General features: G+C 46.5%; 1 protein-coding gene across 2 annotated transcripts in view; it reads right to left on the bottom strand.

Moving 5' to 3' along the window:
* The window catches only part of Galnt14 (polypeptide N-acetylgalactosaminyltransferase 14), a 212,606-nt gene extending 200,163 nt beyond the window's left edge, over positions 1-12,443 (bottom strand). The window contains exon 1 of one of the 2 annotated variants that reach the window (XM_070024996.1): positions 12,315-12,443. In XM_070024996.1, the coding sequence (XP_069881097.1) occupies positions 12,315-12,443 (129 nt within the window). Of the gene's footprint in view, positions 1-4,782; positions 4,811-12,314 lie in introns of those variants that run through there. The other variant, XM_070024998.1, reaches the window with a different exon arrangement.
* Positions 12,444-14,410: the final 1,967 nt, after the last annotated feature.

Here is a 14,410-nt window from a genome sequence, read left to right on the forward strand (position 1 = left end):
ACCACCATCCAGATCAAGACCTGAACTGCCTCAGGTCCTCTTTCAATGTTCCCTGATCTCCTCCAGCCACTAATCTCAACCAGAGAAGCAGCAGAGATTATTTCTGACATAGCTGTACTTTAATAAGTGGAGTCCTAAAGTCTGCAGGCAAATGTGGCCTGCCACCTAGCTTAGTGCATCCCACATGTAAAGCACAGGCTTTACATTTTTAAATAGTTGATGATAATACTAATAGAAGAATTATATCTTACAAAATGCAAAAGAGAATTTAGTTCAAATTTCAGTTTGAAATTCAAAAAAGTTTTATTGAACACAGGCATACTCCCTCATTTACATATTGTCTTTCATAGGGCAGCCGTGGAATTGAGTAGTTGAGTAGTTGCAATACAAACCGCCTAACCTTAAAAAAGAAAAAAATACATATTACTTTCTAATCATTCAAAATAATATTTATTGAAATAAATTCCAGGAAATGGAAACAAGAGGTTTTGGCTTTGCTGTTTTGGTTTTCTTTTCTTTTTGTCTTATTTGTTCATTTACCTGTCTTTGGGAAGGTAAGGGGAACACGGAAATGGAGAGACAAAGGGTAAACAAATGCAACAGTGGTACTCACTAGACACTAAGTTAAAAATGAACTGTACAAATTGGGTATGGGGACTGGAGGGAAAAACTGGGAGAGAGCAAGAGAAAGGGTGACATCATCTTTTTAAAAAAGCTTTACTCATTACCTGACATATGTAACTGCAACCCCTCTGTGCATCACCTATAGAACAACAATAAAAAATTAATTTTTAAAAAAATATGTATTATCTTGCCCACAACAGTTTGGCAACTCCAATCTGAGTGGTATATATTTGCATATACACAATACTTTTCTATGGGGTTTGAGTCCAGGAGTGAAATTGCAAGATTACAGTTTTTTAAGTACATATTTAGCTATAATAAACACACCAAATGTTATCCAAAATATATCCTCCCTTTTAAGAGAAAAGCTAAAGCCCAATGCAGAAACAGTAAGAAGAGTGGAGGAAAAGTACAAAGTTGATCTTATCAACTGAGCAAGTAAAGAGAAAGTAGTCAGGGTGGCTGAGTAGAGAGGGAAAGTACTAAGGTTATCTTGATTTGCATTTCCTGCCAATCTTATTTTGCATATAGTCTGCTTGGTGTGGTGGTATATGTCTATAATCTCAGCACTCACAAGCCACAGCTAGGAGGATTGCAAGTTCTAGACTAGCCTGAGTTCCAGAAGAAAAAAAGAGATGGAAGGAGGGAGGAGAGAGAGAGAGACAAAGAGAGAGGGAGGGAGGGAGGGAAGGAGGAAGGAAGGAACAAAAGAATGAATGAACGAAGAGAGGGAGGAGGGAGGAATGGAGGGAGACAAGAAGGAAGGAAGGAAGGAGAGAAAGAAAAGAACAAAAAGTACAGCAGTTTAATGTGTTGCCATGCTCAGGAGAAATCAAAAGTGAAAAAGTCCTGTTTTAGCTCAGGATCTTGGAGTAGAGCACCCTTGTCACTTAGTCCCATAACAAAACAACTATCACTGTGAGTCTTCCATGGTTTACTTCAAGTGCAGACAAAATATCCTGGAAGACAGGTGCAGCCCCCAACTTCATACTTTCCCTAAGCTTGGGTCTATACATTACATTTTCACACTCAGCCTCCAAACTAGTCTTATGAGGGTAGACCAGCAGTCCATCTACCAGTGCTAACCGAACAATTGGTAGTCTATCAGACTAATCCCCAAAGCAGACATAAGCAGGGCCTTCTGCAGCTAAGGTCTAAGGTGATGCTGGGTGACCTCCCAAGACATTTTCCTGGAGTCATTCCCTTTGCACCCACCTTACATTTCAAAAAAGGGGATAGATAATTACAAATGACACTTTTCCTCTTAGAAAGTAAATGCTTCTGATTTTTTTTTCTTTTTGCTTATGTGGTGCTGAGGAATCGAACCCAGGGCCTCATGCATGCAAGGCAAGCACTCTACCACTGAGCCACCTTCCCAGCCCCTGCTTCTGATTGTTTAAGGACTACAGTCATCACAAAAGGAATCAAACTCAGAGTTCCTGTGTTCATTCCCTAGCTTTGTTGAGTTCTGAATTGAAGCACCCTCATGAATGATAGATAGCAGAACCTCATTTCCTATAGTTAAACCTTACAGGCTGGGATGGAGGTAGCTGGAGTGTACAGGCTCCTAGCATAATGGAATTGGAGGTAGAAGAGTACACATTGTGACAGCCCTCTCTCCATTTCTCATACAAGGATTGCATTTCAGCCCCAGCATCTTCTCTACCAGAAGAGACCAAGGGTATATTGGATTTGGCCTCTTTTAGAAGAAAATTCAAAGTCTTCTTGGCACCCCATTCCTCTCTAGAGACCAGTTCTGTATTTCCCTTTATCCCTTCCTCAGGCCCATTCTATGAATAGAAAAGCAATGCTGGTGTTTTCTCAAAGGCAGGACATTTACTCTCTATAAGAACACTAGTATTTTGTCCATATGCAAATATTCATATAACATACACATCCAGTATATATTTCATTTGCCACCAGGGGAAAAATGCTAACCAAAAGTTGAGTGCAGCCATAATAAAATGAGCATGTTTTATAGTTAAACAAGTAAGCTCAAGCCTATAGGCTAGTTAGAGGAGCTTGCCAAAGTCTTCTCTTAAAATCTTTGATTCCTTACACTTGAGAAGATAAGAAGAATTATAACATCCTGTTCACATGGGTACATTAAGGATCAAATGAAGCATCTGTGAATAGAAATGCATTGTAAACTGCAGAACATCACAGGAAAGGTACAGGGGTGGAAAAGCTATCCTTATCTCCCTTTTCCTGACTAGTCCTTTTAATTAGTCATGTCTTTCAGCCAGTTTCTCTGCTGATGAAGACCACCTGCCCACCATAAGGACATTAGTCAATTCGGCACCCAGCTGGCAGTCATCAATTGCCCATCTATTAATAGCCAATTATCTGGGTAGCTTAATTAATCTGTGCACCATGTGATCTGATCTCCATGAGATTCTGGAAAACAATGGGCCTGAAATACAGGCACTCGCTAATTTTTCAATGGTCATCAAGGGATTTGGCATCCATTATGCCTGCATGTTGCAGCTGCAACTGATGGGCGCATAAATATTGATTGGACCAGTCTATTGGGGGGAGGGGGATGTGCATGAGTGTTTAGAGTGTTCTCAAAGGAGTAGGAAAAGCCACACAAATCTTCAGTCCAGACAATGGGGGGGGGGGAGAATCCTCACGTCCAAGGCTCTGTGAGAACAGAGAGAAGAGATAAACCTCTTAGGAGAGAATCTGCCAAGATGGGTCAAATCCCACCAGCTCTATACATGTTTCTGGCTCTCTCCTGGTCTGGAATGAGACACAGAATGGGTGTGAATAGCAGGGTTCTCAGGAAGAACGCAGCTAAGGTGGCAGCTCTCTTCATCCAGGCCTTCAAACTCAATAGCAGAAACATGTTGGTAGATTGTGCCCTTCTGTGTGTTTCCCTGAAAGATCTCTGTAGTACATACAGTTAAGACAGGTGACATGAGGAGAATTTAATTATTTTTAAGTATCTAATCTTGTCTTCCGGAAATGGTATGCAGAAGAGGTTTTGTACTTGAAATCAGCATTGTCCAGGAGACAGAGGATCAGATGGCTTATTATTTCCAGTGATAAGGACTGGTGCTGAAAAGAAAACAGAATGACTCAAAGTGGCCCAAAGCAGCATCTTCCTCCAGAAACAACTCTCTTTGTGTCCAGTGCAGTCCCCTATCTCCAGGAACCAAAGAGGCTGGCTGTTCCTGACCTTAGAGCTTACTAGGAAACAGGGAGCCACCATCATATCCCCAGTCTTTTCCCTGAGGCTCCACGCCAGCACTGAGGACTCTTGGATCTGCAGGCTCACTCCCTTTGCAGAAGATGTAAGGGCGGGGAGGAAGAATCAAGAAAAGAGGCAGACAGAAAAGCAGGAAGAGAAAGGATGTCCTGGCTTGCACCAATATTCCTCATACCACTGCCATCTCCTGTCTCCAACAGCTTCTGAGCACTCATTAGGTCCTGTGATGGCAGCAATGGCTGCCAAATGCAAAGATGCTGCCCCAGAAGGTCATCTCAGGCCATTTATTCTGAAATACCAAAATACCAAAGCCAGCAAATTTCAGGAGCTTCTGCAAATCTCCCCAGGGTACGTGTGTGTGTGTGTGTGTGTGTGTGTGTGTGTGTGAGAGAGAGAGAGAGAGAGAGAGAGAGAGAGAGAGAGAGAGAGAGAGAGATCTTCCCTATCCCAAAGGGATTCTTTCTTAATCAGCTCAACATCTGAGGACTCAGTGACTGATTTACTTTTTGGTTAATCTAGCAATTCTGGTAAAATAATTAAAAGATAAGTAACAGAGTCTGAGGTATAATTATTTATAGCCATAAGTTCTCTCCCTTCAGTTATTCACCGCTTACTTGAACTGGCTCAGACTATTGTAGAAAGGCAGTAGATGCAGTGCTATAGTGTGCTGCTCCCATTTCACAGTCAAGAAGAGGCTGTTACTGCTGGCACGGCTAAGGACAGACCCTCAGCTGTCAAGTCTATGAGCTAAACCAAAGAGTAAAGCCACACATGATTTCAATGTTATGGGAGCTACAGAGAAGGTCAGAGTCTGCCTCTTGGCTCTGATGAGCAGAAAGTGCCTGAGGGCCATAGTGGGAGAAAGTTTAGCACCCAGCATGGGATAACCCGAGGCTGGAAAGAGCCCACAGCCAGCTGTAGAGGACATAGGACACATCCACACTCACCTCCCCAAGCAGATGGCAAGGCTGTCATTTTAGGTCTCTGGGGTGAGATGTGCAAAAGCCATGGCAGGGTTCACATTCTCCCACTAAAAGCAGAGCCCGAGATCTATCCCTGCTTTCTAATTCAGATTGTTTTCCAAAAGCGCACTGGGGATTTTGAGATGCTCTGGAAGAATGACAAAATTGTAAACATTAGAAATCAAACAAAGGCACAAGCAACACATTTCTTCAAAATTGGTTTCTAGGAGCCTGATAAGGGCTAGAACTCTTGGAAATCCAGAATGGAAAGGTGTGGCAAAGCAGGTAATCAGATGGCATTTAAATGAGGCTGTGTGGAATTTCCAGGCTTCTGACATTAGCCAACGCTGTCCCTGCTCCACTTATAAATGACTTTTGAGGAGTGAAGAACAGCACTCTTAAACACAACAGACTCTGGCAGCCCTGATAGTTACTCTGGGGACAGATTGGAAAGTCTTGTAATAAGTAAGATCAAGATTCCTGATCTTTGTTTTCAAAAGTGCCAGTCCATGCTATGAAACAAGAGTTAAGGAGAGCAGGTGCTCCCTACAAACTCAAACAGATTCCCCTAGAACAGAGTTCCCTTGGCCACTGAAACAGGATCCAGATGCAGGGAGAGTGGATCAAGAAAGTGAAAACAAGCCAGGCACCAGTGGCTCACACCTATAATCCTACTCAGGAGGCTGAGATCTGAGGATCGCAGTTCAAAGCCAGCGCAGGCAGGAAAGTCTATGAGACTCTTATCTCCAATAAAACCACTAGAAAACCGGAAGTGGCGCTATGGCTCAAGCAGTAGAACGCTCGCCTTGAGCTGAAGAGTGCAGGAACAGCGCCCAAGCCCAGAGTTCAAGCCCCATGACCAACCAAAAAAAAAAAAAAAAAGAAAGTGAAAACATCCAGGGATATGGGCCGAGACCCAGCACTGAGGACCAGATAAATGAACTCTACACAAGCCCCTGGGACTTGGGACCAAAAACTGACCCATGGTGATATCCCACCAGCCCAAAAGTGAACAGTTGCTATTTCCTAAATACCTAAGATTCTAACCTATTGACATACTTGCTGGCCTGCTACAGGAGCAAGGAGTGATCTGAACCATGAGGCAAAACCACCTGTGAGGCCTGCCCTAGGGATCCACCTTTAGAAGGGAAACCAGCCCAACACTCTGCACAGGGCAAATGAAAGGACAACACACATCTGATAATGAGCTGCTTCTGGTGATGCCAGAGTCAACATCTCCTGGACAGAGGCCAACATGCATGCATTGCACCGAGCAAGGCTAGATTAATAAGATCTCTCTCTAAAATTCATAACTTTTTAAGTGGGAGAAATTACCTATTAAATGGGAAATAAAATAACAGTGTCATATACTTAAGGCATTCATTTTATGCAAGTGTACAGAAAGACAAGCTATTTTCTAATAGCATTTGCTATATTTCTAGTACAGAATGCATCTATGTTCATGGGCCCCAGGCACTTTATTGGAAGCCTTTACATTTCTAATACCTTCCTCAAAAATTACCCTCGGGCCTAAAACTCTTTTGCTTTCACTAAGCCCTAAGCCTTGGACTAAATTTAGTTTCTTAGAAATAAGAGACAAATTTGCTGCTTTAAAAAAAATTCTGTCAGTTATTGTATAATTTTCTAAATGGCAAACAAATGACAGGAGAGAAAAGAAAGAAAAACCCTTTTTTCAGGCCCTTTTAAGTGATAGAGTATTTATCACTAAAATACAGTTTGAATTAAAACTTCAAACTTGTTACATGATTTCAATTAGAAGTTTGAGCCCTGCTGAATAATTTGGGGATGGGAAACCAGTATTAAAATCGAATTCACATTAAAAAGTCAAGTTTAAAGAAATCTTTACTTGTGCTATTAATAGAATCAGCCCTTCTTGAAACTAAGGGGGAAAAAATCCAATTAATTTTCTTAAACCAGTAGTGCAGCAGCCCGCCTGAGCCTTGTCCACATCGCTGGGATTGTGACAGATGGGGCATAGGTTACATTGGGCCCACTGTGGAAACATCATCACTAGGCAAACAGAGACTTTTCCTAGCAAGGTGAGGTCTGAGAGCCTAGGAACTAGACCCCTGTGGACATGGTTTGCTTCATAGAACCTAAGGATTGGGCAGCCCAAATGCTGCCAATCATTCCCAACTTCTCAGAAGATTTTACAGGTAAATTGTGGGGTGGATGGGGTTAGAGACAGGGAGAATGATTAAGGGGGTGACATTGATTAAGATACTATGTACTCACAAATGGGTATCTTGAATGAATGAATAAATAAGTAAGTAAGACTTTACAGGAAGAAAGCCTTCCTCTCTTGCTTTGGGAAATAAGCTGACCCTTTCTACCATTCTGAGACCCAGGATAGGTACCACTGGCTCATGCCTATAATCCTAGCCACTCAGGAGGCTGAGATCTGAGGATCATGGTTTAAATCCAGCCAGGCAGGAAATCCCATGAGACCCTTATCTCCAACTGACTACTAGCCTTGAGCAAAAAATTCTCAAGGACAACACCCATGACTTGAGTTCAATCCCCAGGACAGCACTTTTGAAAAACAACAACAGGTTGGGAAGGTGGCTTCAGTGGTAGAGTGCTTGCCTCGCATGCATGAGGCCCTGGGTTCGATTCCTCAGTACCACATAAACAGTGGCACTGTAGCTCAAGTGGTAGAGCACTAGCCTCGAGTTGAAGAACACAGCTCCCAGACCCAGAGTTCAGGCCCCCACGACCAACAAACAATGACAACAAAGTAAAAACCTCAGAAACAAAGTCTCTGTATGAACTTTTCTCGTCCTATCATTTTTCCCACTAAGGCATAGAAGCTAAAATTTTTCTTTCCTATGATAGGTTTCAGAAACTAGAATTCCTGGACTGGGAAGGTGGTTCAGTGGTAGAGCGCTTGCCTTGCATGCCTGAGGCCCTGGGTTCGATTCCTCAGCACCACATAAGCAAAAAGGAAAAAGCCGGAAGTGGCACCGTGGCTCAAGTGGTAGAGCGCTAGCCTTGAGCTGAAGAGCTGAGGGACAGCGCCCAGGCCCAGAGTTCAGACCCCACAACTGGACCACCCCCCCCAAAAAAGAAAGAAAGAAAAGAAATCAGAATTCCTTTCACCCTAAAACAAATCATAAAGCCTACAACCATTACTCTAATCATCATCCCCACCTCTTGCCCTGTGCTCTAAAGTGTCTTACAACAGGCCCTAAAGTAATTCTGACCTATCTTATCTCATAGAAGATCATAAGACCTTCATTCTCAGAAAAGATCCTGTTCCATATCAGGAGGGAAAAAAAAATGCTGCACAGAGAGGCTAAAATAAATACTTGAGCAGGCCCTGCTGGTTCACCCACTCTATTTATTAGCCTTAGATCATACTCTTCTGTCCATGAGACTGCTACACAGCTGGCCATCCTCCACCAAATCTTAGCATAAGAACACATAGTTCACCTTGGATCTTTCAGTCTTCACTCTGATGGCTCTCTAGTCATGTGAAACCATAATCAAAGGAATTTGTTTTGTCTTTCTCCTAATAATCTGTCTTTTGTTACACAGCTGTCAACAAGACCCTTCATGACAAACTGGAAAGACATCACCCTGATTCCACTGCCACACAAGGATGAGATTTACATCCTCAGCAGGAGGAAAACTTCATGGAGACTTCATCGTATCCAGTCAAAAGCTTTCCCTGTGATGGTACAAGGCCACTTCCTAGGAAAACCTGGTATACTGAACTCACTCAAAGCCCAATTTTCCCTGTGATCAGCAAGTATCCCACCTGAGTTCCTTCTGTTATGGAAACAATCTGTATTGGCAACTGAATTTATAAAACAATATTGTTGCAACCATTGGGTATATGACCCCCTAGCAACAAAACTTCCCCAACACAGTGTGCTACATCTAGCCGAAGGAGCCTCCTGTGGCCCCTATGAATGCCTTAGAGCACAGATCAGGAGGCAATGCCTCCTGAGGCACTGCCTGTCTCCTCACCTTCATAATTATACCCATCCCTTTGGAGCTCTCTGAGGGCACCGGTGAGGAAGCCCTAGAAAGTGGGTAGGGAGCGCACGCTGTACTGCAAGAGGACTTAGGTGGTCAGGTTTAGCAACACAGAATACCATGGGGCAAGTTGTTGCCAGAAAGATCTCATTTCATTCTTGTTCTGACACTACCATTTGAAGATCCTTGTTATCTTGGGCCAAATGGTTAATTACTCAGCCTCATCTGTATACAAGTATTATCTCCCTGGTGTGACTGTTGTGAAGATTAAGTGAGCTAATATATGTGAAACAGAGTCTACGAATTTGTAAAACACTATCCACATGCTAGTGATTGTTACTTAACAGGGATGCAAATGCTCACACAAACTTAGGTCCACATCACACTCAAGTATGGCATCTGCAAGAAAACAGATGGAACAGGAGATCATCATGTTAAGCAAAATGAGACAGACTCAAAAGGACAAGTAATGAATGTTTTCTCTCATATGAAGAATCGAGACCTAAAACAACTATATAACATAAATGTAAATGGGGGACTTTTGTGAGGAGATCTCCTAGGAGGGAGATGAGTAAAAGAGAGCGTGATGGGGTGGTGAATCTGATTGTAGTATATCATATGGATGTATGAAAATAGCATAATGAAACCCATTAAAAATTGTGAGAAGAAGGAGGAGGAAATAAGGGTAATGGGGAGAAAATGACCAAAATGTATTAGATGCATGTAAGGCAAGATGGAAATATCATAATGAAACCCATTTGTATAGTTAACATATTCTAATTTTAAAAATTTGAAAAAAATCATTTGGCCATGTTTACACAGAGCCAACCAAACCACAAAACACCAGCAGACTGCCATTCTTTGTCTAGCACCCAAGTGCTATCCAGCAACAGGCTGCTTCAGAATCACATAGAACACTAGAAAAATACTAATTTTAGGGCCTTCTCCCAAACCGGAAGAACTAACTGTAATCTACAACACCCCAAGAAGCTGTACATTAATCAAGCTCTCCAGGTGATTCGGACACACAATCACCTGGGTAAAAGCTGTGCTCCTTTGGATATGTCAGATGGCCTGTTCACACCAGTCATAGGGAATAAAACTGGGCTGGAGTTATGAAGGGATCTCTCTTTGTATCTTTCTCTTCAGATAACCACACAATGAAATACACAGGGGAGTTCACCTGCCAGATGAAGAATACATCCATGAAAACAAACAATACGTTCATGTTGGCACAAAAGGCTATGCATACAGGTTAAAAAAACACACACACAAAGAAAAAAAAGGCAAGCTGATAATAAAAGGTGTCAAGATTTCAAAAGTCTATAGAATTCATGATTATAGAAGAATACACAAAATGGGGGGAGGTGGGGGTAATAAGATGTTAAGACAAAGAGTAAGAGGTCTTCTATGGCTACAGAGCCCTATTCTGGACTCCTGTTTATAATTCTGCCTCAGCCAGGAATTTATGAGAACCCCTACACACATACACACACACACACACACACACACACACACACACACACACACACACACACATACACACACACCACAGCCAAGACATAGGGACACAGCACCCCCAAATCTAGCACAAAACCTAGCAATTACTTGCCATCAATCAATGTGTGTTGAGCACAAGCCAGGATGTGAGGATATGGGAAAGGAGGAAGGACAAAGTACATACAGAAGAAAGCAGATCTCTTGTCCCAAATCCCTGGGGTAAACTAAGAATAAGTAAGCTTAAGCTAATGAGGTTCAATGCAAAACAAGAAAGTTCATATCCCTGCAGGCATCATTAACTGCATCACAAGAAGCAGAAACACCTAGGGAAATAGAAGGGAGGGGGGGAATCCAGTGCTATAAATGCTGTTTGAAATCACCAATCTGGCCTTCTCATTTTTCTGCTCAGCCCTTCCACCTACTCCACACATCCACAGCCCCTAAGAGGTCTGACCTCACCTTTCCCCCACCCCACCACCCCACCCCCAGCCTTGAATGTTTTGCTCTGAAATTATACCAAACTATCACAACTACCTTTAGGCATTATGGATCCTCTGGGTCTTCCGTTTACCACTACCTGAGTCACCCCCTGCCCATTGGTGAGCCTGACCAGACAGAACTCAGCTCTCCTAAGTCTTCCAGGGAGCCATGTAGTACAGAACTGCTGCGGGGTAAATCTTCATTCCCAAGAACAGCTTCTACTGACCACCTAGCACAGTGCTTGGCACACACTTATATTCCAAATAAACCTTGTTGAGATCAGCTGAGCAGTCACAAGATTCCAAAACAGGAGTGACAAGGAGAATCCATGAAGGCAACCTGATAAGAGTGGGGGAAACCTGAGTGTGGAGGTTTGAGTTCAAACCAGCAGAGTGGACCTCAAAACTACTTATAAACTCTCCACCTGCTTCCCAAACTAGGTACTAAAGATTATCACCACCCTATTCACACTAGGGCCTATGAAAAAAGCACCCACTATGCACCTGGCACACAGCAGGACCTCTTGTTATTAATGAGCCCCTCCCCACCCCCATCCCAGGTACACATTCATATTTCTGACTCCCCTTTCTAACCACTCTGCCTCAAGCTCCTCTAAGGCTTTTAGCCTTTCCCTAGAGGGCTGCTCTGGATCATGTTCATAAATGTTTCCCGGTCTGCCTGAAAATCCCCCAGAGGTCTCCCTCTGAGTCCCAAGGCCAGGTCTGTGGAGAGGAACCAGAGCTCAGTATCTGAAGAGTGAATATGAATGAGCAGCTTCCTGCACTAACAGGGCAGGAGTTGGAAAAGCCACTTCGATTCCCATTTCCCCAACTCCCCACCAATACCAAGGTGCCAGGCTCCCTGATGGTGTGTTCAACTTCCTATACGACTGAGGGGTCGGGGAAGAGCTGTGGAGCCAGTAGCAATGGGCCTGGATGATGGGGGAGCAAGGAGGGCACCTGCCTGGGCCGGGGAGGATGGAGACCCCGAGTGCACCGCGCGAGAGCGTGGCGTGCGGGCATCCTGCAGCCTCCCTTGCTCCGGCCTGGCAGCTGCCAGGAAGAGGTCAGCACACGCTTGTCGTGGATAGCCACCCCCCAGGCCCACCCGCTAGCGACCCTCAGGCGGAGTCCGCCGTGCGCCAACCCCCGGGAGGCTGGTGCGCAGCGCCCCCTTGGCTGCGGGACCCCGGCGCGGCGCTGAAGTTGGGAAGCGCGCTCCGCCCGCGAGCGCGCGTGCCCACCGCCCACACCCACCGCCGCTCACACACCCCGTGGGGTCGGAGACGCCGGGGGCCGGTGACATTCCAGAAACACCCCGTGGTTTGCTGCAGCCGCGCTGGTTACCTGCTCGGTCGCAGCACCCAGACTCCCCCCGCCCCCCCCCCATACACCCTTCCCAACCCATTTCCCCGCTCTGGCTTCCCGTGAGCCCGCAAAGCCCGGCTTGCGTGCGGGATGCGCGCCCTTCCTCCTGCCCTCCCATCCCTCCCGCCAGCCACTGCCCCGCGCCCCGCGCGCAGCCCAGCCGCGTACCTTGGGGGTCTGCACTTCAGGTCCCAGCGGCACCTCCAACTTCCTCTTGGTGACCCAAAAGAACAGCAGCACGGTGATCCAGAGCACCCCGAAGATCGGCAGCACCAGGCGGCGGGTCAGGCGCCTCATGGTCCCCCCCCCTTTGCCGCCCCCCGGCGGAGCGGCGTCCCCCGGGCACCCCCCGGTGGTCAGGGCTGGCGGGGCAGGAGGCGCCCGCAGCACCTTCCCCGGAGGAGCGCTGGTCCCGGAATCAGGAGTGCGTGCAGGGTGGCCGGATCCTCCCGCCAGGCGCCCCGCCCGCTTCCTGGAAGAGCGAGCCGGGGGTCGGAAGCTCGGGGCGCCCGAAATGCGGCGGGGAAGAGGGGCCCCAGGGGCGGCCAAGCCCGGAGCCCTCTCCAGCCAGAAGAGCGCGGTGGCCACCGAGATACTCCCCACGCCGCCGCCGCCGCCGCCGCCGCTGCCACCGCCGCCACCGAGAGGCAAACTGACGGGAGCGGTGAGCCGAGGGGAGGGCGCGATCGCGATCGGAGGCTGTGCCGGGCACCCCCAGAGGAGCACGAAGGGGAGGGAGCACAGGGGAGGGCGGGCCCGACAGACAGACTGACTCCGGGGAAGCCGGGCCCGAGCGATCCCAGGCTCGGCCAAGGGGTGCTACCACCGCCCGCCCACCCAGGCGCCCCGAGCCTGGGGCGCAGCTAGCGGGCCACTCTGGGCGGGAACCGCGCACCGCGAAGCCCACCACTCCAGTGGCAAGCTGCGGTCGAAGGCTCTGCTCTTCCAGGCGGGGCACTGTCTGGGAGGAGTTCCCGCTCCTTGCAGGGGGGCTGCACGTGGCGCTCACACCGGTGTCTGCTCCCCAGGAGCCTATGCCGGGCTAGCAGAACTGCAAAGGATCACTTGCCTGGCCGTTCAGGTCCAAGGTCAAGTTCAGCCAACTCCCCAGGGGTATTTCTAGGCCGCGGTGCAGGTGCCTGACAACTTTTTTTTTCTACTTAATGGAAAGCTGAGCTAGTCTAAATTTAACTTTAAAGATGTCCTTTTAAAAATTAAGGCGCAATTATCTCCCTGAAGAGGTTTTCTTCTGCTTATAAGCATCAAGGAATTGTGCCTACCAGAAAGGGGTATCAAAGTTGAACTGAACAACTAGGGTCACTTGGCAGGAGGCTGGGTGGGTAATAGATTATTTTTCAGAAGTCCCTTTCCCAACTGTTTTAGGAAGTACAATCTCTTTTTACTTGTAGATTGAAAGTACTTGGAGCTAGAGATAGCAAATTGTGCATGCCATCCCCAGGTAGTCCTCAGTAAGTCTGGAGTAAAGAGGCCCTTTCACTAGGTAACACTAACCAGTTCAGCCACACTAGCGGTGCAAACCCTAGGTAAGTCCTTTAAGGTCCTCATCTGTAAAATGGATAGGCCTATACTTTTCTGACAATTGAGTGAATAGCTATGAGTGCTGAAATGGTGCAAAGTGTCAGTCTTAGCTATAAACTCAAAGAGAAACAAAAACCTTGCTCTGCCTGGAGAGCAGGAGCTGTAGCGGCCATGTTATTTTTGTTGGAGGACCTGAGAATGATGTATGAACCGCTCCAGCCACCACCACCACCCTCTTTGTTCACAGAGCTCAGTATAAAGGAAGAGCCCACACCTGCCTGCAGGTAGAAAGGCTTAAGTCAGGGCTTCAGAACTCCTCCTCCAGTAAGAGGGAGCCCCGGACCACATGTACTCAGAAACAGAGAAACCAAACAAAGCCTCCCAACATTTACTGCCTTGTTGTTTTTTGTTTGTTTGTTTTAGCCACAGGCCAATGCTGCCACATAACCCTTAAATTCTTTGACCAGACTACAGATGGGAAGATTTTAGTCAAGAACCAGAAAAAGCTTGCCAGCCCAATTGGAGATTCAGAACAGCTTGTAGACCACCACACAGGCCCTGGGAATGGTCGTGCACTTGCCTTTTTTTTTTTTTTTTCCAAAACACTACCCATTGTAAGGTTGGGTAGGCTACCCAGCTACCACAATGGCCAGGCAAAGGCCCAGAGAGACAACTGTCATGGGGAGGGGTGGGTAGCAGCAAGAGTGCCCCCTGCCGCAGCCTGC

The sequence above is a fragment of the Dipodomys merriami genome, unplaced genomic scaffold (assembly GCF_024711535.1).
Source record: "Dipodomys merriami isolate MVZ:Mamm:240054 unplaced genomic scaffold, mDipMer1.0.p SCAF_17, whole genome shotgun sequence".
Classification (NCBI taxonomy): domain Eukaryota; kingdom Metazoa; phylum Chordata; class Mammalia; order Rodentia; family Heteromyidae; genus Dipodomys; species Dipodomys merriami.